The 24,964-nt window shown below is 38.4% G+C and overlaps 1 protein-coding gene across 1 annotated transcript; it reads left to right on the top strand.

Annotated features, from left to right (window-relative positions):
- Positions 1-2,507: 2,507 nt before the first annotated feature.
- TPCN2 (two pore segment channel 2) lies at positions 2,508-23,345 on the top strand. Its single transcript, XM_031061192.1, has 21 exons — positions 2,508-2,633; positions 3,263-3,379; positions 4,709-4,815; positions 5,291-5,363; positions 6,998-7,097; positions 7,405-7,470; positions 7,819-7,883; positions 8,992-9,089; positions 9,413-9,494; positions 10,790-10,909; positions 11,232-11,291; positions 11,379-11,507; positions 12,160-12,209; positions 14,353-14,452; positions 14,729-14,800; positions 17,065-17,138; positions 17,497-17,587; positions 17,707-17,789; positions 18,302-18,383; positions 19,926-20,011; positions 20,722-23,345. Exons 2-21 carry the CDS (start codon positions 3,308-3,310, stop codon positions 20,798-20,800), a joined length of 1,689 nt encoding a protein of 562 aa, XP_030917052.1. The 5' UTR covers positions 2,508-2,633; positions 3,263-3,307; the 3' UTR covers positions 20,801-23,345.
- The last annotated feature ends 1,619 nt before the right edge of the window (positions 23,346-24,964 follow it).

Raw genomic sequence — 24,964 nt, 5'->3', positions numbered from 1 at the left:
CCTGCTGGTTTTGGAGGAACAAGATCACTCTAGACTGCAGTATCTTTATTAAACAAAAATAAAACTTGCTATAATAATAGTGCCTGATTTTCCTGGCTTTGCTTGACTGTATACTCTGTCAGAGAACAATTTGAATCTCCATTATTTTGTCTGTTAGGACTTGTCTCTTTGTAGTTTTGTGGTATTTAACTACAGTGTAATCTGGCAACTTAAATCTAAAAGAGAACCTTTTAACAAAACACAGAAAGGTGGATGATGTGTTTGATATTATTATTACTTATCTAATGTAATGCACAGTGCTGCTGACAGAGCAGATGTGGCAGGAGCTCTCTTTTTTTTGTGTGTGTACAGTGCCCTTGGTCATGAGAGCTGTGATTGTGCACCTTCTCTTAACTGATAAGCAGTTTTATCCAAAGTTTGTTTATCCAAAATACAGCAAGTGATTCTTATTTCTTTTTTACTTCATAGGTGCTGGAGCTGATAATGACCTTTATATAAACCAAGCCATAGTATTTATTGAAGATGCAATACAAGTAAGTAACAATTTTTTTGTTAGCTTTTATGCTTCCCATGCTGGGTGTTTGTCACACACTCTGCCAGTTTTTAAGTTCTTCTGTGTTCAGGCAATGTTTGTAAACCGCCATCTCAATTCACAAAGCGAAATCAGAGTTCCAAATTCCTGTGGTATGCGAGTCTCAGTGAACTTCTGCCTAGGAGAAATATATTTTTCCCCACAATGAAGTAATCTCTTTCAGGGTTTCAGAAGACATGCTGGTTTGTGGAGTGATTTTCATGGTGTTATTTTGTTTGTTTATTTGTTTGGGTTGGTTTGATTGTGGATGTTTTACTAGTGACTAACCTACTGCTAAGAGAAAGGATTTGAGCAAACCCTGTAATTTGCCTCTCCATCTGACTACTTGCACATCTTAAGAGCTGGTAAAAGCTCAAGAGTTTAAAGCTGGCTTCAAGTGTGAAGCTGGAACTCTTCAGCTGAACTTGCTGCCTTTTCAAGTCTTGATTCCCTCTTTGTCACTCCTTTACTGGTCATTACTGCAGGTTCCTAGATCCTGTTTTCTCCCGGGCAGTGGGAATGCTGAAGGGCAGTTCTTGAGCTCTCATGCTGCATCTAGATGACTTTTGGTTGGGAGATTTCTGGGGGTCAGATGTATTTAAGGTGTGGCCACCTTTCTGGAAGCATCTACTCAGCAGGGGCAGAGTAAGAACAGCCCAGGAGCTGTCACAGAAGAGGGACATATTTTGTGGATTCCTTAAGAATCACAGACACTTCCTGATCTGGAAGCATCTTAGTCAAAGACATTGGTTGAGGTCTCTTCTATTCAGAATTAATTTGTTTGGATTTTATGGCCTGTTGGAAGAGAAAGACAAAAGAAGAGCCATGAGTGGAATGAATGTTGGAGAGGGGAATTAAGTGGGTGGACCATTTTGGTGAGTACATAGGATAGTCACTGATTTATTACAAATGCTGTTATTTGAAATGATGACAGTGCTTGCTTGAGATGACTGGCACACAGTTTAATTATCTGAGCAGCTCTGTGATCTTTAGATAGCAGAACTTCTTTACAATCTTGCCCTTTTCACACATGTAGAGTACCTCTGTGATCATGAGGTACTTTAGTAATTAATAACATGTACTAATTTGGTTTGCTTTGGTCACTTGATGTTTGTTTTTGAGCCAGACTGAATGTAATGTTTGAATGATCCTTTTTGCTTCCTGCCCTCAGTACCGATCTATAAATCACCGTGTGGACTCCAAATCCCTGTGGCTTTATCGATGGTACTATTCCAGGACTTGCCAGTGGTAAGAACTTGGTTATTCTCTTTGCTTTTTTGTTTAGGAGTTAGTCTTCCTGAAAAACTACTCTTCCTCTTTCTTACTTGTTAGATAATTAGGTAATTGTGTTTTTATCTTTATAAGAACTTACTCTGGGAATCAAGTAAGTTCTTATGACCACATGTGAGCATGATAGAAGTGGAAAACAGAAAATTTTATGGAAGTTTGATGACAGAGATAGCTCTTTGGAAACAGCCACAGGATTGTTGCATGAGTGGACTAATTAGCATGATTTAAAGCACAGTGCCTTAAGAGTTTTCAAAGTGTATGTTTCTAAACATGTTGGATACCAGCAAGATTGTTTGCTGCTGTCAGTTTCAAAAGGACACCACCTCAGGTTATTTGGTGGTCAGCAGTTACATCTCCACTGCAGGGAACAACATGCTAGTCAAGTGCTGCCTTGTGGTCTAACCCATTTGAGTGGAACATGGTATCATAAAGCTTGGTTTACTTCAAAGAAAATTGCTTTACTCTTAAGTATTTTGTTATTATTTTGACTCATTTTGTGGCTGGATTATGGGGTTTGTTTTGGGGTGGTGTTTTTTCATACTTTTTTTTATGTTTTTCTTGGTTTTATTTTTGATTTAATCTCTGTCCAAACAGGATTTTGAGCTTAACCATTACTGTAATCTTGGCTTTGGCTTTCATTGAAGAGCCTTCCTCGCTCACCATCACGTCTGATGTGCGCTACCGCCTTCCCGCCTGGAATCCTCCCTGTGGCCTCACGGAGAGCGTGGAGCTGCTCTGCCTCCTGGTGTTCGTGGTTGATGTGTCTGTCAAGGTGAGCATCTCCTTCATCTGCTACTGAATGAAGCAGTAGGTGTGTGGTAGAATTGTTTTCCAAATCTTGAGTTTGCAGGATGCAATTGCCTTGCTTTATTAGAGCCTCATTTCAGGAGAAATTAGCAAGTGAATGTTTACTTAATTAAGACATTTATTCCCTTTTTTTAAACCTAATTTTCCTAATTGAGTGAAATAAAATGAAATAAATTTTGCTGAGAGTGCAAGTGTTTTGGCTTAGCTGCTTGTACTAGGCTATAAAATCAGGGTATATAATAAATATGTGTCAGTTCATTTACACAAAATAAGTTTTCAGAAACTCACCTTTCTTAGGATAATTATTTCTGGAAAATCCTTTTTTTATGTTTATTAAGTGGAGAGTTTTCTTGCATTCAAAGGATTTCTCTCTCGTGACCTTTGTGCAACTTTTACTTTTGCGGACCTTTATTTAGTTCTTATAGAAAAAAAAAATCTCTCAACAACGTATTTTTGTTGGGATTTTGGAGAGCTTTTTAGGGGCACTAATGTAAAATTGCACATACTTGGAAAAAAATTAGTGCTGACTTATTAGGGTATTGGATTTTATTATTAAAGTAAGTTATGGTTGTTCTTTTTTTTTCCCTTGTCCAGAGTTACTTAATTGGATGGAAAGAATTTTGGAAAAATAAATGGCTAATGGCTTATATACTGACATTAATTGTTTCCCTTGTTGATTGGATTGTATCACTGAGTTTTTTCTGCAAAGAGGTAAGAACAGCTTTACTTTGGTCTTTCATAGCTGGATAATTCATTGAGGCACAGAAAAAGTTTGGTGTAATGTAGCTTAGTAAAGAATTCTATTTGATTCTTAATGTAAGTTTTGTGTTCGTTGGTAAAATTAAATAGCACTCATTGCTTTAGTTCATCAGCAGTTGAAGAGTGCAGGGAAAACTCATTGCCTGGCACCAATTTTCAAATGCAATTGGAGAATTATGTGCTTAACTTGAGTGAATGGCAAAGCCTCTGTAGTGAAGTATAAGAAAAGGGTAATTAAAAAGGTAATTAGGTAGTTTAACATCAGCTTTCTAACCTGAAGCTGTGCTGTGTTCAAAACAGTTGTGCCCTGAGAGGAACATCAAGTTTGGAAATGGTTCTAGAAGTGCCCTCCTTGATGTAATACTGCACTTTCCCAGTTGTTTTTGCCTGCCACAGATTTACATTAAATTAGTTGTTGTGCACTTGCAATCCTTGTTAAGAAAACACCAATGTGGTAAAAATGCTGGGAAGTGAATGAGAGAGACATGATCTTAAAATGTGAAATCTTGAGGTGAAATAGTGGACAGGGAGTTTGAACAGGAGTCTCCCAACACAAAGCAGTGGCAGAAGGAGCAGTCGAACTGCTGGGATGGATGAACAAGAGAATAGAAATAAAGTAAGTAATTTTTATGGGTTTTTTTTGCTGCTAAGTGTGGCCCACAGAAGACTGATCATAAAATGCAAGATGCTGAAACGCTTGACGTAGCAAATAAGTGACAGGAATAACTTGAAGGCTTGCAAATGTCTTGACTGCAAGAATCAAAAAGATTATTTGCTGCAGTTTGTGGGGAAAAAAGTACTTACAGCTTAAATCTTGTCAGAGACAGAAATGGCTAAGTAATTACCAGGCCCTTTAGTTATAAAACAGTCTGAAAATTGAAGTTAAGCACTTATTTTTAGAATATATATTTGTTTTTATGGAAAGTAGCTCTCTATTAATCCCTTTCTTGAGATGTACCTTGGCAGAAAATACAAAAATGCCATCTCTTGCCAGATTGTTATGTCTACTGAGCAGTAAAGTTAGATTGTTTCCAATTAGTGGCCTGATGAAACTATTGAAATGTCAATGTGTGTTTTTAAAGCAATCTCTCCTCATTTTAATGAGGTGTGGAATCTTTTTTGGTGTTTTGTGAACTGAGAAGAGCAGAGTTCAGTTCTTTCTCTGTTCCACTGTTGGCTTAGTCAATGTGTGTGTCCAGTGCTTTCTGACAAACTTACATTCAAAATATTTGACCTGCCAGTCTTGCAGGAACTCAGTGTCTGATATCTTGTTTTTTGCAGAGTGTGAGAATAAGGAGAATCCTTCGCCCCTTCTTTCTCCTCCAGAATTCCTCTATGATGAAGAAAACATTAAAAAGTATCAACAGCACATTGCCTGAAATGGCCAGGTGGGTTATAGCCCAGAAAACATCCTTTCACAGGATGGCTGGGAGCAGGGAGATTGTTATCCTTGGAGTTCCAGTGTGGGGCATCTGAGCAGCTTCCTTCTGGATCAGGTAGCTAAGTGCTCAGTGAGATCAGGTCACAGAGGGTGAAGGTTGTGGTAACTTTTTGATTCCCCTTAGTCAGTACAGGATCTCTAGACTTTGACATGACTGTGTGTTTGACATAGGTTTTTTAATGCTAGTCCAGTGGGAGGTTTTGATTCTGCTTTTCTAAGCCCTTTTGTAAGGGAAGAACTGAGGCACCTAAGTGTGATTTTTATTTTGTATCAAAACTCACATCTCCTCCTGTTATCTCTGTATAACTTCTTAAAAACACCCCTGGTTTTCTTTATATGGCATAATTTTGCATTTTTAGAAGAGGATATTAAGAATAAGATGAAGTTGCTGTTAATACTTTGATATATTTGCTTTCCAACAGTGTTCTTCTACTACTGGCTGTTCATCTGTCTCTCTTCACCATGTTTGCCATGCTGCTCTTTGCTCGAACAAAGGTAATCAATTCTCTGCCTGCTCTGGTAGATCTGGGTGCCTTTTTTCTGTACTTGCACTGCTGCTTCTTGTCTAGTTTTATAGTCAAACAAGTGAAACTCGTTTTCCCTGAGGGGTGTCACGTTGTCAGACATGCTGAGATGAGTTTGAAGTCCACTTGGAGAGCTTTAACATGTGCATGGTGTTGTGTATGCAGGAGACTTCCTTATACATTTACCCATTTTGATCCCTTGAGTTACTGTCTCTGCTTTTTTTGAAACCCTCTGTGCTGTTCTGTCTCCAAAGCTCTTGTCACTCTTTCATTTATATTATCACTCATTTATTTTTTTCTCTTCCCTATCTAGCTTTTTGCTAACTTTAGTTTCTTCTGTGTTTTCTCACTTTTCAATACTGGTATTCCTACCAGGCCATGCCCTGGTAGGTTTTTGCCTGTACTAGTTTTGGTTTCTGATCCCTTTGGGTTTTCCTCTTGTTTTTCTCTTCCTGCTTCTGAAAAGCAAAATTGAAATTTTGTGGTTAAAATTATTCTTGTCTTCCGATAATCTTCATATGTTCCTTCTCTTCTAGACTTCCTATTTATCACACTCAGATTATTTGGGGTTTTTTTCATTCTTACTTTTTAAGGTCTTCCATAAATATGTTACTGTAAACACAACAATTTCTTGCATACTCCTCCCACTAATTTTGGTCCTGTCCCTAATCTTAGTTTTGCACCTTCATTTCTGCTGCAATTTGCACTTGAGCCAGCTTCTAGTCTTCCTCACAATCAGCAAATTCCCTGAATTCCCATGTAACAGAATCTTTGGAATTAGAAGCAGAGATCAGTTTTTCCACTGTTAGTTGCCTTCTGGACCTTTGTATTATCTCTGTTTGTCACATCTAATTTCAGCTATGAGCTTCCCCAGCAGATGTATATTTATAACTTGTATACCTAAACCAATCACTTGTGTGTACATTGAGGTAAAAAAATAACAAATTAGAGAGTGGACTTTCCTATTTTGGTGTGCTGCTCTGACATCCATACAAACTAATTTTCTCTAACATGGCAAAATACTGCAGGCAAGTTCTAAAAGTAGGTTTATTAATGAGATTAATGACTCTGCATTGTCTTGTGTATGTCCTTTAGGGTTACATATTCCAGTCTTTGCAGCAGATTCAAAACTGTTTGTCCTGTGCTGCCTGACTCATGTTTGTGTTGTTTGCACTCTGCATCTTTTTTTATCTGTCTCTTTTGACCTTCAGAAAAAAAAATGTATGTGCAGGATCCAAGGATCCAAGATCAGCCTCCCAGTGTGTTTTTGATGAAGGTTCTGAGTCCCATACTGTCAGTTTGTGGTGTGATTGTTTTTCCTGGGTCTGAGGTGCTAACTAGACATAACTTCATGTGGGGCTTCCTGTTCTTACTTGTGCTTTTTTATTGCTATTAGTAAGTGATGTGATTGCTCTGTATTCTTAATTTTTATTAAGAGAATATGTAATTATTAATTTTTTGGCTTTTGCTTTTTTTTTGATTATGTGTGCAAGAAATTGATTGTTGACTGATATTGTTAAAAAAATTAAACTTTTTTCCCCCCCTTCCTTGCTAAGACAGTGATTCCTTGGTATTTCTCTTAACAATGAACACATCTTTGCCTAGGATAACCAGCAGGATAAGGAGTGGGTGGTGTATTTCCGGAATTTGCCGGATTCCCTGACGTCACTGCTGGTCCTGCTGACTACTGCAAATAATCCTGATGGTGAGCAGTCTTTCAGAAATAACACTTGTCTCTCCTTTTGAAGAACAACAGAGTAAGATTTCTCTGTTCAGACTACTGTAACCATTCTTTCAGCTGCTGGTTCTTAGTACAGCCACAGGAAGGTTGTGTAAAGGTTTTTCATGCCTTTAGTAACTTGATTTTTGCCTTTCTGTGGTGTAATTGTATATGCCACTCTAAAATCCAGCTGTATGAGAGCTTTTACCAATTATCAAAAGTTCATAGAGGTCTCTACTGTGCATCTCAAGCATTAAAATATTATTTCCTATTTTTGTTAAATTTGATTCAGTGATGATACCTGCATATTCTAAGAATCGAGCATATTCAATCTTCTTCATCCTCTTCACTGTATTAGGTAAGTTACCTCTTGTCTTTAATGCACTTCAACTTTGACACTTGTGCATACCATCTGCACTGTTTTATTTTTCTGGGGAAGTTGAATCATGAATTTCTCACTTTTGTGATTCTTCCAGTTATTGCCAAGTGTCTGTGAGATCATTTTCATGGAAGGTGCTTATGGTTTGGAGTTTCTTGGTAACATGAATATACATTACAGTATATTCAAACATTAAAACGTTTTGGAAATCAAACACAAGAAAACTAACCTTCTTTAATTTTTACTTTTGATTTACTGCATACATTGAAACTTCTTTGAGAAACAGATGTTTTTCAGTAAATTTTACTGCCTCTTTTTCTCCAACAGGCAACTTGTTTTTGATGAATTTGCTTACAGCAATAATATACAACCAGTTTCGAGGGTACCTTCTGGTGAGTAAAGCATTCCTAATTTCTATGTTCTGCCATAACCTTGAACCTTTGAAGAATTAGGGTATTAAAGGACCCTTCCCACTCTGGTTGTAGATACAGTTTTAAGGTACTAAATGCTCTTTGATGAAGATACTTTTCCCTTTATGTGCTGTTGCAGCTTGATCCCCTCTGGTGACAAAACCTGCTTGCATATTTCCAAGTATGGTGTGGATCTGCAATTTTGACTATTTGTAGGGGAAAAAAAAAAGGAACTGTTGTATGACTGACCAAGGACAAGTGGCTGAGTAACTTCAACTGTGTGAAGGAAATCTGCTGTGCTGTTTATATAGCTGCTGTTGCAGATCATAGAATATTAAGGGATTGGAAAAGATCTTAGAGATCATTCATGGGCAGGGGCACCTCTGACTAGACCAAGCCTTACCCAGGCTGGCCCAGTAGCTTTTCTAGTAGAGTTCCAGAGAGAAGGTGAAGTTTGTTTGATAATAAGCCCAAGGCAATATTAGTCAGAATGAATGGCCCCCACCTTCTTGTGGCAGAGGAGTGAGTAAACAGAGTAGGTGCAGAAGGGATTTTTGGTAATCCTTTCCTCCTCCTCTCTTTCATCCCTTCTTTCTCAATTTTCTTCTTTCTTACATGACAGCATGACATAATCTGACTATTAATAAAGTAACTAAGTTTGAAAGTGATTACTGTAATTAAAAAACCCATGAAAAAACATAGCCCTGGATTTGTGCTTTTAGGCAAGAAGCTGGAGTAGGACAAGCTCTCTAACTCTTCTCTCTGCATGCTAGTGTGAATTTCTGTGAATGCTTGAGCTTTGCTGTTGCCAGTGTCTCTGGAAGAGGCAAATGCTTATGCACTCCAGAATAGAAAATAAACCATAACCTGCATGCTTACTTGAACTCCAGGGACTTGTTTGCTTACTTGCTTCCTTCCTCCTTGTACAAGGAGTTCTTGCAAGGAGTGAGGCTAGGGCAGTCTCCTGTTCTGATCTCTAATCACAACTCTGGGATGTGTGCCCGAGGATCAGTGTATTATTTGGCCATAGGACACAGTAGTGCCTGAAGTGTGAGTAAATTGTTTCCTCTGTGGTGTTTTTACTGCTCAGAAATCAGTTCAGTCCTCCCTCTTCAGGAGGCGGCTGGGAATCCGGGCTGCGTTTGAGGTGCTGTCTTCCCTGAAAGAGACTCCTGCTAGTGCACAACAGTAAGTGAAGGACCTTGAAACAATAGATTATCTAGCAAAAAGAAAAAATAGTAGATTTTTGGTCATTTTGTTTTGTTTTAATATATTTACTGAGGATGCATTCTTGAAAATGGCAGTTTGTTTCTCATCTTATTTATTTATTTTTCTGCAACTGGATGTTCATAACACTCTGTTCATGACTTCTGTGGGGTCTGTTTCCTTTTTTCCTACTTCTAGTTTCATTTGCTTTTCAAAACAAAGACGCAGGAACACATTTGGAACAGCTCATTTTGCCATCTATGAACTTATCTGTAGCAGGGCCCATTCTGTTTTCTTTTCAATAGGTCCTGTGTCAGTGTTGGGGCCTTAATACAGGTGCTGCAGAAAGCTGAGATGGATTCTCGCTGCAAACAAGCCATAATGAGAGTAAGAACTTTATTTTTAAATATTTTAAAATATTATTTAAAATAAATTTTTAAATATTTTCTTAGCCTTTACGTTGGTTACTATCAATCCTGACTAGCAAATCCAAAGATCTGCTCTCTGTTGCAGCATTCATTGGATCACAACAGAACAGTGACACTACTACATGGTACTAAAATTTAAGTTAGTCAAAAGAGCGTGTGATCCCAGAGAAGGAAAACAGAAAAGGCCAGACATGTCCTCCAGTCACTTGGAATGTTGTGTTAAAGCAGAGCAGTACTGAACCTTACTCAAACAGCTTGAATTACATCTTTATTCCTAGATTTCCAAGGTAGTCTGAGGGCTTTTGGCAAACTTTGCAGATGTTCCTATTGCAGATGTTAATCTGAATGTTTCTCTTTCATGTGAAGTCACTCAAAATGTGCTCCTGTGACCAGCTGTCAGCTGCCCAGTTCCAGAAGCTCTTTGAAGAGCTAGACAAAGATGCCATCAAGCAAGTATGTATGTGATCATCATTTATAAAGCATCAGAAGTTGTCTGGCCTTGTGCAAAAATAAGTGAGAGTACTGTAGTATAAAGTGTATAAACAAACTTTGCAACATGTGAACATAAGGTATGATCACATTGATTTTTAAGCTTTTTGTGAGCAGCTTTTATAGCCACAGACAAAATTGCTCTGGGGGCTTTTACAGCATTACTTTGGGATTGCTAGGTGGTGGTAAATGTACAAAATACATCTTTGTTTATTCTGTCAGCATTTGAAAGTGAGTTGTTCAGGCAAAACAGTTCAAAGTCTTTTCCCCCAGTCCCTGAATGAAGAACAAAGTGTGGCTTCTCTCAGTGTTCAGATGAAGATGGGCAGAAAGCAGTTTTCTCCACTTAGAGAGAGAGAAAGAAAAAACGAAACACTAAATTATTTGAGGGTTAGGAAATGTTCTCTTCTACGTTTGCATGTGTCTAAGACTTCTGAATTGAATGTTGGGAAATGGGGATGTATACAAATAGTAGCTTGGTGTTTAGTTTATCTGCTTGGGGCATTGGAGAGAGGTTGGATTATCTTCCTTCTTTGCCATTACCTTGTGCTGTGCCATAATCAGAAATGGTCTCTTGCTGTTAGCAGCCAGAGCTGGAAAACATTTTTCTGATGAAATGTCAGAATTAGCCTGTGGCCCTGAAGATTTGCTTTGAAATTGTCTGGGGTTTTTTAAATCTGTGACGGGCTGTGTTTTTAAAATTATTGTATTGTTTTTAAAATGCTTATGCTTTGTGACTCAGCAAATCCTTTGTGTTCTTTTCAGCACCCTCCCAGTCCAGAGTACCAATCCCATTTTATGCAGAAAGTGCAGTTTGCCTTTGGCCATCCCTACTTTGGCTACTTGGGGAATGTGGTAGCCCTGGCAAACATTATTTCTATTTGTGTAAGTAAAGGGTTTTTTTTTTTTGAGTGGGGCAGTGGTTTTCTTTATTTTTCTTTTTGTAATTGTTTTTTGGTTTTTCTCTGCTACAAATTTAATTTCCACTTTTGTTCTTTAATTTTCTTTGAATAACTGCTTTTTCTAGCAGTTGGGTTTTTGGCATGCTTTAGTCATGGACAGTGTTAAGAGGGAATACTTGCAGTTAAAAGTGTATTTTGAACTGCTTGAAAAGGTCTAAGGAAAACATGAAAGACTGTTCTTGTGCTTAAAAAGCTATTTAATGTAGCAGTAAAGCAGTAGCTTCATAAAATATTTTTTGTTTAAGGTGGTTTTGGTGATGGATGCAGATAAGCAGCCATCTGAAAGGGATGACTTCTTCCTGGGGGTAAGATGCAACAATATTCCATGCAGTTACTGCTGTTCCCTGAGATGTCAGGAATTCTAATGGCTGTTTTTCTTCTGGGGGGTGAAGGCTATCAACTGCTTCTTCATCCTGTACTATCTGCTGGAAATGTTGCTGAAAATCTTAGCCATGGGCTTGAAAAGATACTTGTCTTACCCAAGCAATAGATTTGATGGACTTCTGACTGTAATTTTGCTGGTAAGTGCTTTGTTAGCTTACACATTCTTGGATTTGTTGGCTAGGGAGGTTAGGGAATTACAAGAGCTGGTGGGATTGCTTTTTTTTAAACACTGATCTGCTGAGCTGAACAACACAAGCCAGTGTTGTGGGTTTCTGTGGCTGGAAAGTTTACATGGTGGTGTATGGTTCTCTTAATGTCTGTGTTCTGAAGATAGGCTTATTTAAATCCATGGAAAAGCTGCTTTTCCTGATAAGAAGACTTTTAAATTTTATTTGGAAAAATTCAGCTCCTGGAATAATTACATGAGGAATTCTGTTTCATAGTTTAAAACCACTTTTCTCTTTAAATTTAAAAACAATTGTCAGACTATTATAACAATTATTTGGTCAAAGCCTGACACCCCTGTGGCAGATGAGGTCAAGTTAATGGTTAATGGTATTCACTGTATATCCTCTTGTGAGTCACTGTTGGATGCTGTATGTACGTTTGGTTTGTTTGGAGAATAACTAGGCAAATATGACAATTCAGAGCTTTAGAGTGAGTCCAATTAGTGGCTTAAAGCTCTTGAAAATGTTTCTTGTCAAGAAGCTTACATAATTTCTGGAACTCAGATTTATAAAGTAAAGTTTTGACTTTCATTTTGTTTTGGTTTTTCTTTCCTAACTGAAGATTTTGGAGATTGCAACTTTTGCTGTGTATGGATTTCCTCACCCTGGCTGGTGAGTAACCTCTGTGACCTGCTGCCCTTTGCTCAGTAGCTGGGGTGGGTCAGGGGAGCACACACATTGTCATATATACATGTCATGATGCTGTGACCATCAGCCCAGTCTTTACCAAATTTGGTAGAATTTTGCACCCTTGTAGTCACTAGAGGCCATGCAATATGGAGAAGTGAAAGAATTTTTATTTTTTTCCTAGTGTTTTAGAGTTCTGTGTAGCTCTTCTGAGAAGGATGCATTTGTTTTAATTGTAATGTGATTTAAAATAATATCTTGGCAGGTGTGAGCTTACCAGGGGTGCAGGAGTGGGAATATGATACCACATACACAACCTAATATTTTCAGTATCAGATTGTCCATAAATCCAGTTAGATGGACTCCCAAACAGCTGATGAAAGCTCTTCAACCCTGTATGTAGATTGAAGGCTGAGGTTTTTTTCATGCTATAAAATGTTGTAAGAAAATTCCCATGGACTTAACACTATTTGTTGCTATTGTAATAGCAAACAGTTGTTTTTTGATTTTCTTAAGTTCAAACAGCTTTTGGATAACTATCCCGATTTCTTTTTTGTTGTAAAAAACGAAAATGATTGCTTCATCTTAAAATTTGAAAACAGTCTCCACAAGAAGAGAGGAAAGCAAAGGAATTCTGGAAGATTTCCTGAATCTTCACAAGTGATTCGTAACACATTCTGTTACTTTGTGTCTTCGTGCAAGCTCACACCTAGGACACTGACACTCCCTGATTTTTCAGGCTATTTGTTGTGTTGCCTTCAAGTGTCAGGGATGCACACAGACTGGGAGGCTGACTCAGTGATGAGAATCTGATTTTATTGTGGGATACAAACACTTATATACTATTTCAGGATGACTAGTAATGTGTACTGCAATGATTAGGTTAAAATCACATACACAGACTTATGCACATAACAGCATCTCTTGCTTGCAGAGTTTAATGGGATTTTCTTTTTCCGGTAAACCCCTTTGATTTAATCTTCTTGCAATCCAGGTCCAATTTTCAAAGTTCTGTTTGCTTTTGCTAAGGCATCCTGCTATCAAATCTCTTATGTTAACCAGGTTCAAGATCCATCATCTGTCTTGTGTCCCCCAACATTCCAACATTCAAGAAGTTCTCTTAATTTACACTAGAATCTCTGAACAGTTAGACAAGTCAGACCTTATGGTTTTAGGAGGGCTTGTATTTGAATACTACTTGTATTCCTATCACCTAGAAGTGATAGTTGCCAGAAGAGTAATTGCTACAGACTAATTATGTTAATTACTGATGTTATCATTATAGTTGTGTTTGATTCTGCCCTTTGATTCTTAAATGTAGGCAATTGCTTGCCCTGTCATCTTGGAGCACCAGTAATTCTTGTTAGGTTTTTGTGTCAGTCGCTGCAAGCAGGTTACAATCGAGATGAGTCCCTCTGAGTCCTGATGTTTGCTGCTGTCACATCCACAGACCAAGCCACTGCCACCTTCAGGGCAGGACAGTGATGTTGCTATTATCTAGACTATGCCTTCTATGCAGTGTTATCTTAAATAATTTCATTCATTATTTGGGTTGAATATATTGGAGGTACAAATCATGATTTAGTATCAGTGTTACCAAGTCATTGGCAGCTTTAGATCCCCACCACCTGCCCTCCTTTCCAGCCAAAAAGCATTCAGCATGCTCATGTAACAGCCAAAATTCAGGGCTGGGTTTTGAAGTGTATGCCCATCTCCCATGGAATGTTAACACATAAGGAAGAAGGTTGACAAGACAGTCCTTTAACCTAGTGCTGCTTTCAAAGCCCTTCTTCAGGCATGCATGCCCTGCAGGATTAATGCTCATCTTTGTGCAAGTTCCTGAAGTATCTCACTCTGGCAGTCCTTTTGATTCACTTAGTTTTCTGAAAGGACTCTCTTTGGTGCTTCCTCCCCAGCAGAAGGCAAAAACATGCACTTCAAAGAGCTCTCTCTACATATTTAAGGGCCCAGACTAAATAGGGATTCTTTCCTTCATCAGTTACTAGTTTACTGTAGCTGAGATTCCTGCTAAGTAAATCAATGTATTTACCTGTAGCCCAGTAGATTTAACTGGGTTGTTCTGTCATGGGCTGTTCTTCTGATTTGTTCCTTTTTTTGCCTTTCCTAGGAGTCCTGAGCTCATGGGCTTGCTGTCCCTGTGGGATATGGTGCGCCTGGTGAACATGTTAATTGTCTTCAGGTTCCTGAGGATTATCCCCAACATGAAGGTGATTGCTCTTCCCTGTACAACTTGGGTTTCTTTGTTGGTCAAGCTATCAATTTGTTAGAGCCTTTCAGGCTCTAACACATGAGTGGAATAGCTCAGCTCTAACTGTCCTGACTTTTGCACAGCCCCTCACAAAATCACTGAGTCTTGCCTGCTCCCTCACCAGAGAAAACCAGCTCAGGTTCTCTTGATGTGATTCTTTGTCCTTTTAGTAAAAATCTGATATGGATTGGAAGTGTGATGAATGTCATAGCTACAAAATTCTGCTCTGTTTTAGTTCATGGCTTTGGTGGTTACTACGCTGCTGGATCTGGTGAAAAACTTAAGAGCCTTTGCAGGAATCCTTGTGGTAAGTCATGATGCAAGATTGTAATTTCCTTTGTTACAGCTTAATAAGGGTATGTCACCAACACAGTTAACAAGGTTCTTGTACAATCACTATGAGCAGTAACATTTCACCTTAACCAGCCAGTTCTTCTCCAGGGCATGTCTTGGAAAGCCACAATAAACTTCTGGTTTCTGATAGCCAGCAAACACTGGCAGTGCCTCCTTTAGGAGAAGCATCTCTAAAAGATAAATTAAAGCTTCCTTTGAGTGTTTGCCTTAGCTTGGGTAGTGTGGATTCAAATTAAGAATTAATCCATGCTAAAAGTAGATCAGTTTTCCTTACCCTAGTTTGCATATGTTAAATTAGATAGCAAAACAACTTTAAATTGTTTTTGGCTGAGAAGGTCTTGAGATGGCATGTTTGGACATGATTTTTTAAGAGCCTCTGCCGCCCTGTTTTAGGTGTGTCTATGTAGAACATAGACTCAACAAATGTGATTAAAGGGTGGATCACAATGCGTGATGTCCATTACATAAATTCTCCCAACTCCTGTGTTTCTGGCTTTGCAACCATGTCTTCCTGGTAGGGCAAAGAAGTGCCTGGGTAGGTTTGGTTTTGCTATTGTTCTTGGGTTTTTGTGAGGTACCTTAATTTGAATGGTTAAAGGTAGTGATTTGTTGTTCTAGTCTATACACCTAGCATGCAATTTAACCAGAATGTAGGGGGATAGAACACAAGAAAATCAAGATAGTATAGAAAGTAATCTTACCCCTAAGGAGTTGCAGCTGGGCGAATTATCAAAGATTAGGAACAGACCTGACTTTAACAGGCCACAGGTGTAAGCAATGAGAAGAAGAGTGCTATAAAAGAGTGGGGTGGCTGGGTGAGAGGGGAACTGGAGTCAGTTGGCTGTTTTGTGAAGAAGAAAGAGTCAGTGCTCTGAGGAGCTGCCCACGAGAAATACCAAGAAGGTATGGAACTTCCGTGATAAGGAGACAACAGTATGGAACCCCTGCAATAAGGTGACAACACCAGAATATCTATTTTTGTCATTAATAATTTCTCCTTTTATCTGTAGAGGACAGGCCTTAAATTGGCTTGTGTTGCACTTTGAAATAAAGATATTGTCTGGGGCAAATCCAAGGTGGTAAAGACCTTGTTGTGCTGGACAAGTCTGCCATAGTGTTTGCCTCTTCCATTAATTTAATTTGCTTTTACTTGAGGCTACATGGAAGTTCTCACTGAGCTTCTGCTGTAGTCAAATTTGACTCTATTGTCAGCTGATTAAAATCTCTTTCCTAATGTTAGCCTGGAACACACATGCAGGTGATAAAATAATGTAACTGATTAGCTAATTTCTCAGGCAGTGAGTGATTTCAATATATATTTTTTCAAAGAATAAAATTAATTTAATTGCCAGGCCAGATACCCCATCTTCTGGCAGGCTAGGAAATGTCAACTTCAGCTTACTCCACTGGTGTTCAACGTTTGTAGGCCAGAGCATCTCTCTTCTACTCCTTCCAGACTTCCCATTCTTGGGTTTGTTTTGTAGCAAAATACAAAAAAACCCCGAAAACAAACAAATAAACCCTACACCAGACCTTTTGTTTGAAGACTCGGTTTGCTTCAAGCTTTCCTGGGATAAATGGCTCCTTCTCAGAGAACCAAAGCCAAGCTGTAGGTTATTTCTAGAACCATCTTTTTAGAATAAACATTGCAATATCACCTAGGCAACTGCTATAGACTGAAAGATGTCTCTTAAAAAGAAGTTTGCATTTCTAACAATTAGAAGACAGAAGTTCCCAAATCCTTTGTGTTATTCAAAATCTTATTTTTAGACTAATTAGCATTTTTTAAGGAAGTTGCTGATGGCATATAAAATAATGACATCGTTTTGTTGTTCAGGTAAGCTCACTAAAAGTTTCTTTTCATTGACTCTAGCAGAAAACTCAGACATTTAGGTTATTCTTTGTAAATACTGGTACTGAGCTTTGGTTTTAAGTTGCTATTCTGCAATGTTTATAGTTAAATATCAGCATTCTGAGACACAGAGAAGTAAAATAGATGATAAAATTATTCAATGCATTTTAATAACTGAAAATTAGGTAGAATATTAAGTAAGAGCAAGCAGTTGACAAGTATTTTCACTTTAAAAGCTTCAGGCACTGTTCTTGATGCAATTACCTCAACTGTGGTACTAATATAAGTTCTGTGTTAATTGCATTTTGTTTTCTTACTTTGTGACAGAAATATTCAAAGCTAATAGTTGGTTGTGTTCCTTCCAGGTGGTTTTCTATGCATTTGCTATAACTGGCATAATGCTGTTTAAAGGTGCTGTTGTTCCCTTGGGAAATACCAGGTAAGATTCTAAACATCACTGCTCAGAAAGAATCTGTTTTTCCAAAGCATCTGCATCTTTTTACCTCTGAGCTGTTTGTGGTTGGTTTTTTTCGGGTTTTTTTTTTTGCTCTGATTTTGGAACCACCCTACTTTTAATGTTAAATCACACAGCTTCATTCTGGTACTCCTGTTTCTTCCTGCTGCATTGAAATGCTTATCTTTGGTTTAACCCTGCTTTATATGAAATATGTTTTTTGACCTGTTTCCCTTGTTTCCTGCCCATATGAGATAATCTAACTTTCTCCAAGGGGCTCAGAAGAATTCTAAAGCAGAGTTCACAGGGAGCTGTGTTCACATCAGCCTGTAATCTCTTGCAGTGCTGCCAACACCACAAATTATAATGGCACTCTGCAGTGTGGGACCTATGAACAGCTGGAATATTGGCCCAACAACTTCGATGACTTTGCTGTGAGTGTGATCATGGATGAAATCCCTCGTTCTTCCACTCTCTGCTTGTCTTTCCTCCTCATTTTCTGGGGCTTAGATCTGTGGTACAGCCATTTAAACGCTGTTCTCCTGTTTTTTAGGCAGCAGTGGTGACCCTCTGGGATGTGATGGTGGTGAACAACTGGCAAGTCTTTTTGGATGCATTTTCAAGATATTCAAGTCCGTAAGTAGCTGTAGTAATACTGAAGAAGTCTCACATAAATCCAGCTTAGAATGTACCTGAACAAGAAATATACACATAGAACAGTTCCTACCATCTGCTCAGAGGGGTGCTGCTTACCTTTCTTTTGGACCAATTCTGATATATAGAAAATAAATCTACTGCTTCTGTGTTTTCTATGTGGATGCACAATTTTTTCTAGACTTAAAACCTTGGACATAGCTTTCATTTGTATTTACTGGCTTCATGGGGAGTGTTTGAATGAGCTGGATAGTGCCGGGGTTGAGCTGTTCCAGTGACCCTTGGCTGGTTAACTCAGGAGAGTGAGTCTGTTTAGCTAACCTAATGAAAACCAAACATTTTTTTATTTTTAATTTTTTGATTCAGGCCCCCTTTTCCATTAAGAAAGTAGTAGTATTGTATTTCAAGGAAAAAAATGTGATTTGATGGTGCTCTGCTCATGCTGAGCTTATTTACTGCCTCCTTTCTGTATTGTCTGTTCATCTGATCTGCAGGTGGGCAAATATCTATTTTGTAGCCTGGTGGTTGATTTCCTCTGTCATCTGGGTTAATCTCTTCGTAGCTTTACTTCTGGAGGTAAGGAAGTGTATTTATTTGGTGTGAGATCCTGAAAATGGGTTCTAATTTGTGCAGGAAATGAGAAGAACCCAGACAAATTTCTATTGGGTTTGTGTGTGTGTTTACTTTACCTTTCCTGCTGCCCTCTGACCAAGGAGCTGAGGAATTGTTTTCTTTTTCCTGGAGAATTATATGTTTTATTTGCAATTTTGTCACAAAACTGGTTGTATCTCATTGGGTATGTACAATTTCATTGTAACACTCTGCTTATTATAAAGATGAGAAGTATTTAAAGTATTATAAAATTGCTTGTCTCTTATTACCATCTAAATTCAGCATTAATTATTCAAGCTGTAGGCTTTTTTGCATTTTAATTTGTCAGCAAATGAAGTGAGCAATTTAAATTTAAAATTTTTAATTTTATTTGGTTCTCCTGTGTTTCTTCCCACCCTAGTTTGGGTTACCACCATTGTTCAGTGTCACTCTAGAGAAGTGGAACTGATTACTTATTTTCAAGAGATTATATTCTAGAGTTTTTCAGAGAAACTGTGGGAGTGCAGTTGCCTGAGCAATGCCATGAAGAACGTGTGGTTCTGCTAGTTACTCATGGCATACTTTACTGCAAATCCAAATTTCTGATGGAGAAGGGAATGCTAATCATAACCATCTCCTCCAGGTTCACCATTGTACACTTCTGTTATGGGTAGTGGAAGAAGCTGAGAGCCTGTAGAGGGCACTTCACCCCATCTCAAACCATATTAAAGTTTCTGTTGGAGATGTTCTTGACATTGCTGAGTGTACTGAGAATTAAAATTTACTACAGTAGGAAGAAGGGCAGACTTTCAGTTTAGGACATCTCCTGCCTATGTTTCTGCAGGGCTGTGGCCAAATGTTGCTGTCAGAGCCAAGATGCAGCATTCCGTGCAGGAGAGCAGGATGTCACTATTTTTGTGTTGTTGGTGTTTTTTTTGTTTGTTTGTTTTTGTTTGGTTTTTTTTGCTTGATATTTTTTGAGGGTTTTTTGGGGTATTTTTGGTGGATTTTTTTGTTTGTTTGTTTGTTGTTAGGTTTTTTTTGTTTTGTTTTCCTTTTTTTGCCTGAGCTGTGTATATACTCCCTAGGTATTCATCTGTCAGAGTTATTCAAAATGGGTAAGGGAACATGGCAAAACCTGGACTAGCAGTATGTTAATATATTGTTGGGTTTTTAAAGAGGAAGAAATTCACATCAGGTGAAGTCCTGTGGGTAGTTCACACGGTTGTCTTGGGGAGGCAGTCCTTGCTAGGAGCTGAAGGCAGCAGGGCTGTCTTCGGCTCTGCTCTTCTTTCAGTTTGTGATGAGCAAGTTATTTCATTGCTGAACAAAGGCCTGAGTAGGTCACAGTAATGACCTGCAGCAAGTTAGTAAGCTGATGCCTAAATAAATCAGTGTTCAACATGTAAAATCAAATCTCACCTGCCTCCCAAATCTGATCTGCAAAGTTAGTGACCAGATATAACCTCTTTTCTGGTACCATCAGAAGAAGCCTTTGTATCTTTTGCTGTTCCTTTTCCATTTCAGAACTTTATTCACAAGTGGGACCGTCGCTGCCAGAGAGAGTCTCTTTCAGATATTGAATACCAGAGGACAGTTGAACTCATGTTCAGGTGAGTTGGGCTGGACTTGATAATCAATATAGCTTTTTTTTTCTTTGTCTGTTTTAAGGAATGTGTGCTGGCTGCAAGATGTCTTCTGTTCCCTCCCTGTGAAGCAAACTGTTAGTTTGGAGAAATCCAGCAAGTGCTTTAGTTAGGCCTGCTTTAAGCTGACTTGGTAGCCTGACCTTTATATGCTTTGTGCTCATGGTAGGATGGGAGAAGAGGTGCTGGGGGTGAGGGGAACAACTGCAGAGGGAGGAAAAAACAAGGGAAATAAGAAAAGGGAAAGATGAGGGAAGTGATGCATGTTCTTGGCTTATTTATGAAATTGTGGGTGGCGAGTTAATACTTGATGATCGTGCATTAGTGGAACTTGTGGTGCATGTTGGATACTCAATAGTAGCATTGGGAGCATGTTCTCATTTGGGAGTTTTTTTCAGGAAAACAAATCTACTGACCTTCAGTTGTATTGTACTGTGTGCAGGAAATTGCTTCCCTGCTTCTTGTGGGAAAACAGCTGCTGGTTTCCATGACACATCTGTAGAGGATGGATCACTTGCAACTAGATGCATCTTTAGGGAGCATCAGCTTATTGTAATTTTAATTCCTTGTTTCATTCCTGAAACAAGCACATGTTACGTCTCAGTTTAGGCATTGCAAAAACAAATGCTGGGAAGCTCCCTTTGCTGCCCCTAACAACTCATGCTTTTTCTTTGTAGAGATGTTTTGGAAGAACCTACAGAGGAGGAGTTGATGGAAAAACTGCACCAGCACCCACACCTGCACTTATGTAGGTGACTGGTGGGAAGGACTGATTTATTTAGACCTCTGTTTTCTTGAGGTTGTCAACTGGAAGAAACTGAATGGATTTTCTGTGAGATGCTGTTAGGAGAGGGGCTTGTAGGACACTATGTGAGATTTTGCTTGGGAATTTTCTGCAGAAAGGTTTTTTTATTTTGGGTTCATATCTTTTTTTGGAAAATATTTGAATCCTGCTAACTTGATTTTAAGTTGCAATTTCAGAAGGAGTATTGCAGCTGTTATTTTTATAGGGTGTTGATATCCGAAGGTTTTATTTACTTTTTTTAATAGGAAAAGTCTCTTTAAAATGACAGTGCACTTTAAAACATGAACTTTATAACCACTAAGACTGCTACTTTTTTTAGCACAAGAAAATGGAAAATGGAGCTGCCTTTTTTGGCAGGCAAGTGTGGCAAGGGCTGCACCCTGCGATTCGTGAATGGATTAGGCAGGACTAGAACAAAATCCTTAATCTTCTTCTAGTGAGAGCTGAAACACTATTTTTATTGTAATGTGACACCAGCATATATTACTAAATTTTCGGGAGTTAATCATGTCGGAGCACAATCAATTCCAGCTTAGTAACAGGGACTGCCTACTATGCACATCCTCTGTTTTTCTTTGCTTTCCATGGGGGGTTCATGCTGGTTGTACCATTCAGGTGGCTGAGAGCAGTTAGAACCTGGACTGGAGCAGTTGCACTCATGGTTTTCAATGTGGTAAAACTAAGCTCTCTTTCAGAGTCAGTATTCTCATGTTGCTCTTTACTGAACCTCTTCCTTTTACTTTCTTCCAAGTCCTGTTCTACACTGTGTTGTATTTCATGAAAAAGCTGAGGGGAATCAGCTTTGGCTGGAATGTTGTATGTACCATGATCACTGGAGTTGCCCACTCAAAAGGGGAAGAGGAAAAAAAGGTTTGAATGGGATAATCAAAGTGCTTAACTGTTGAAATTTTAATTCAAGCCTGTGGGAATTGAAGGTGCTCAACCAGTATTGCAGGATCACATTCCTTTATGGCTTAACAACCACATGCTGTGTTACCACTAAGTTTCACCAGGGTAAAACTTTTTGGGTAAATAAGTTTCTCAACAAATCCAAAGTGGAGGATTTGCAGTAAGCTGTGTCCACATGCTTTTTGCTATCCCCTAGTGTTCCTCTATAAAGGGGTTTTTGCTTGAATCTCTTGCCATGTAACTAGTAAACTGCTGTGAAAAATAGAATCTACCACAAATACTGGTTTTATATGTAAAAATGAAATTGCCCTTTGGGGCACTGCCTTCTCATTGAGACACTTGTCACCAAAATAGACATTATTGTTGTCATCTCTGTATTGACAAAGGCTTGGGGGAGGTAATTGGCTACTATTTATAAGTTCCTTGATTCTTTTTTTAGCTAAAAAATGTTTTTCAGAAGTGCCAAGCAGTCACCCTCTGTACCTTTCCTCATCTTTTTTCATCAGTTGCCATTTCTCTCTGTTCTGGATGAAAGAGAGCAAAATATCAAGGATGATGGTGCTGATGTTTTTATTGAGGTCAAAACCATATTTTTACCTTGTTGTCTCACTGCTCAGAAATTGCTTAATGATCCTTGTGAGTTTCTTTACCTTTCTGCTTGCATTTTCTTTGTGCTGTGGAGCAAAATATTTTGTAGCTTTCGTATGTGTGGGACAAATGTGAGCTGAGTTCTGAGCTACTCCTGCAGTTTTTCTTGCTTCTGTAATCCTGCCTCTTAAGCCATGCCCTTTTCTGTGTGCAGTCTCTTGTCTCTGTTCCAGATTAAGCCACTTGCACTGGTTTCAGTGGCCTCATCATGCTTATTTTCAGTCAAGCACTTAAAACACTCATCATGGCAACCTGATAAAGGCATCAGCACACCCTTTTCCTGGTTTTGAGTTTGTTCTGTTCAGTATGGCTTCGTGTAAGGACGGTTTCTGTTCCTTCTAGTGTCATGCATAATCACTGCCACCAATGTATTGTGTCTTATTACACAGTGGTTAAATGCTCTTATTTTACCTTTTTACTAAAAAAAAAATTGTTTTCCACTTTTCTGAATACTTGAAGTAACTTTGCCTTGCCAAAATGAAGTGTCTGGTTCTTATCAGCTTACAAGTTTGATTATTTTTTCTGTTTTTTCTGGCCTCTTAAGGTTCTTTGGGGTTTTGTGGTTGTTTTTTTGGTGTTTTTTTTTTTTTTTGCCATTACTTTACAACATTACACTACAATCTACCAAAGCAACACAAATTGGTGTGGGATTACCATAAACATCACAACTGTTTCCATTATGGCATCTTTACATCTGGATAAATGTGGAGAAGGTGTTCTGAAGGGAATAGTCCGTCTTGTTCTTGTTTCACGCTTGTGTAATTGACTGAAAGTGTAACTAGAATTTAATGCAAAATTGTGCTACCTAATGTCACTTGAACTGGAAGATGTAAATGACCACAAATCTTATGCAATAATTGTACAAATCATGGAAATGAATGTACATCACTAGGTAAAATTTGAGGTTTGCATTATTAAAAATAATTTTTCCTTCTTGAACCATGAAAATAATTGGGGTGTTGAAATGATTCCTGTGGTTTGTTTTTGCCTTTCCCTTGTTACTGATTTCTGCAGTGCCAGACATTTCTGTTCCCATTGTTTTTGCCAGATAAAGGCTGGGCCCATGGAGGAGGTTACATGCAAGAGAGATATGTAAGTGCTTGGTTTCAAAATGCAGAGCTAAAGGACACTGCTTTGTTATTTTCCAATTCTGGAGGCACATAGCATCCTCTGTAGTACTTGGCACACCCAGTTTTAAGGTGATACCTCATTGGAAGTGAGCATTGAAGCATTTGAGCAGGTTGATTTTCATTTGCATTTCCATCTCTACAAACCAGGTATTCCTTCATGTCTCTTTTCCTCAAGAGACTGGTGGAAAAGCATTCTCAGAGCACTTCAGCTGGGGCAGACTCTGCACACAATTTAGCAGAGTCTGTGTTATTCTTTGGTAGCATGTTGTAGTTTAGAAGATGGTGGGGTTTTATTAAGGGCAGAACAAAATCAGTTCTGGAATAGATGTCTCTGGCAGTGGTTGTTGCAGATGCTTGGGTGGAGCATGTGAAAGCCAAAGCAAAGAGATCACCTTGTGTTATTAAATCAGGATCAGATTTCTTTAGCTTTTGAAGGAAGACCTTAATCACCTAATTAAGGCTAATTTGAGATTCCTCATATATTTTTTTTCCTTCCTGATTTGCTATGAATTTTTATTGCTTAAAGATTTAGGAGTGGAGGAAGAGGAAGGATTCAACTGAAGTGTTTTTGATTCTTTTGATAAAAATACAGAAATACAGTGATGAACCTCACAGGCACACTCAGCTATGAACTTGACACATTTTGGGGAATATTGGTGTGCATCCCTCCAGGTCTTCTTAAAGTGCAGAAAAAAAATTTTAAAAAGGACATATAAAGCTAGAAAAAAAAAGAGGGCCTATAGGAAAATGAATATAGATTAGTTACCTTTACCTCATGTTTCAGAGCTATCTCTTACCTTGCTAGATGGTTTATCTTTTCACCTGCCTGTATAACAGGAGTAATACAGGGTGTTACCCCAGCTTTTGTAGTTTAACATTGTGCTTTCATCAGATCCAGTCATTCCAGTGTTCTGTCTTGGGGTTTTATTGAAAACAAAATAAAAATAGTTGTTTGCCTATATTGTCCACGTAGGTGTTAATGATTTTTTTTTCTTCCACTAGATTTTTGTTTAATTAAAAGTGTATATAACTCTTGTGAGCTTTCCAGAAATGAGCTGGTTTTGACTTAATCTGAAGTTGTTATAAACATGCAGAACCATTTGTTTTCTGAATTCCAGGTAGGAATAATTTGGGGTTCAAGGGTGGAGGGGTAAAATTTGCTTTGTAGTCCATCTCTAAGCAATACACTTTATTTGATGCTGTTTCAAAAATGACCTTGATAAACCGGGGGAAATCACCAAAACGAGTGAAGTAAAATTTGAGATAAATATGCACTGTTGCAATTTACCAATACATGGCAGGGAAAAGTAGTATTAGGGGACAAATATTATGGGGCTGATAGTGTACTGCAAATTGAATGAGATAACAGCATCTGAAAGAGATCAAAAGATAATTGCTTTGCTGTAACTTGTAATAGTACTTCCCTTT

Source organism: Geospiza fortis, unplaced genomic scaffold (genome assembly GCF_000277835.1).
Source record: "Geospiza fortis unplaced genomic scaffold, GeoFor_1.0 scaffold590, whole genome shotgun sequence".
NCBI classification, from domain to species: Eukaryota; Metazoa; Chordata; class Aves; order Passeriformes; family Thraupidae; genus Geospiza; species Geospiza fortis.
The sequence above is the reverse complement of the archived record's forward strand: the minus strand, read 5'-3'. Positions and strand labels throughout refer to the sequence as shown.

Bases quoted from the DNA above. Each gene is read 5' to 3' on its own strand.
- TPCN2 (XM_031061192.1), top strand. From the start codon at position 3,308: ATGGCTTATATACTGACATTAATTGTTTCCCTTGTTGATTGGATTGTA. The intron at 7,471-7,818 runs GTAAGTTACCTC...TTTCTCCAACAG, and splicing joins CATCCTCTTCACTGTATTAG to GCAACTTGTTTTTGATGAAT. The intron at 18,384-19,925 runs GTAAGGAAGTGT...TTTCCATTTCAG, and splicing joins TCGTAGCTTTACTTCTGGAG to AACTTTATTCACAAGTGGGA.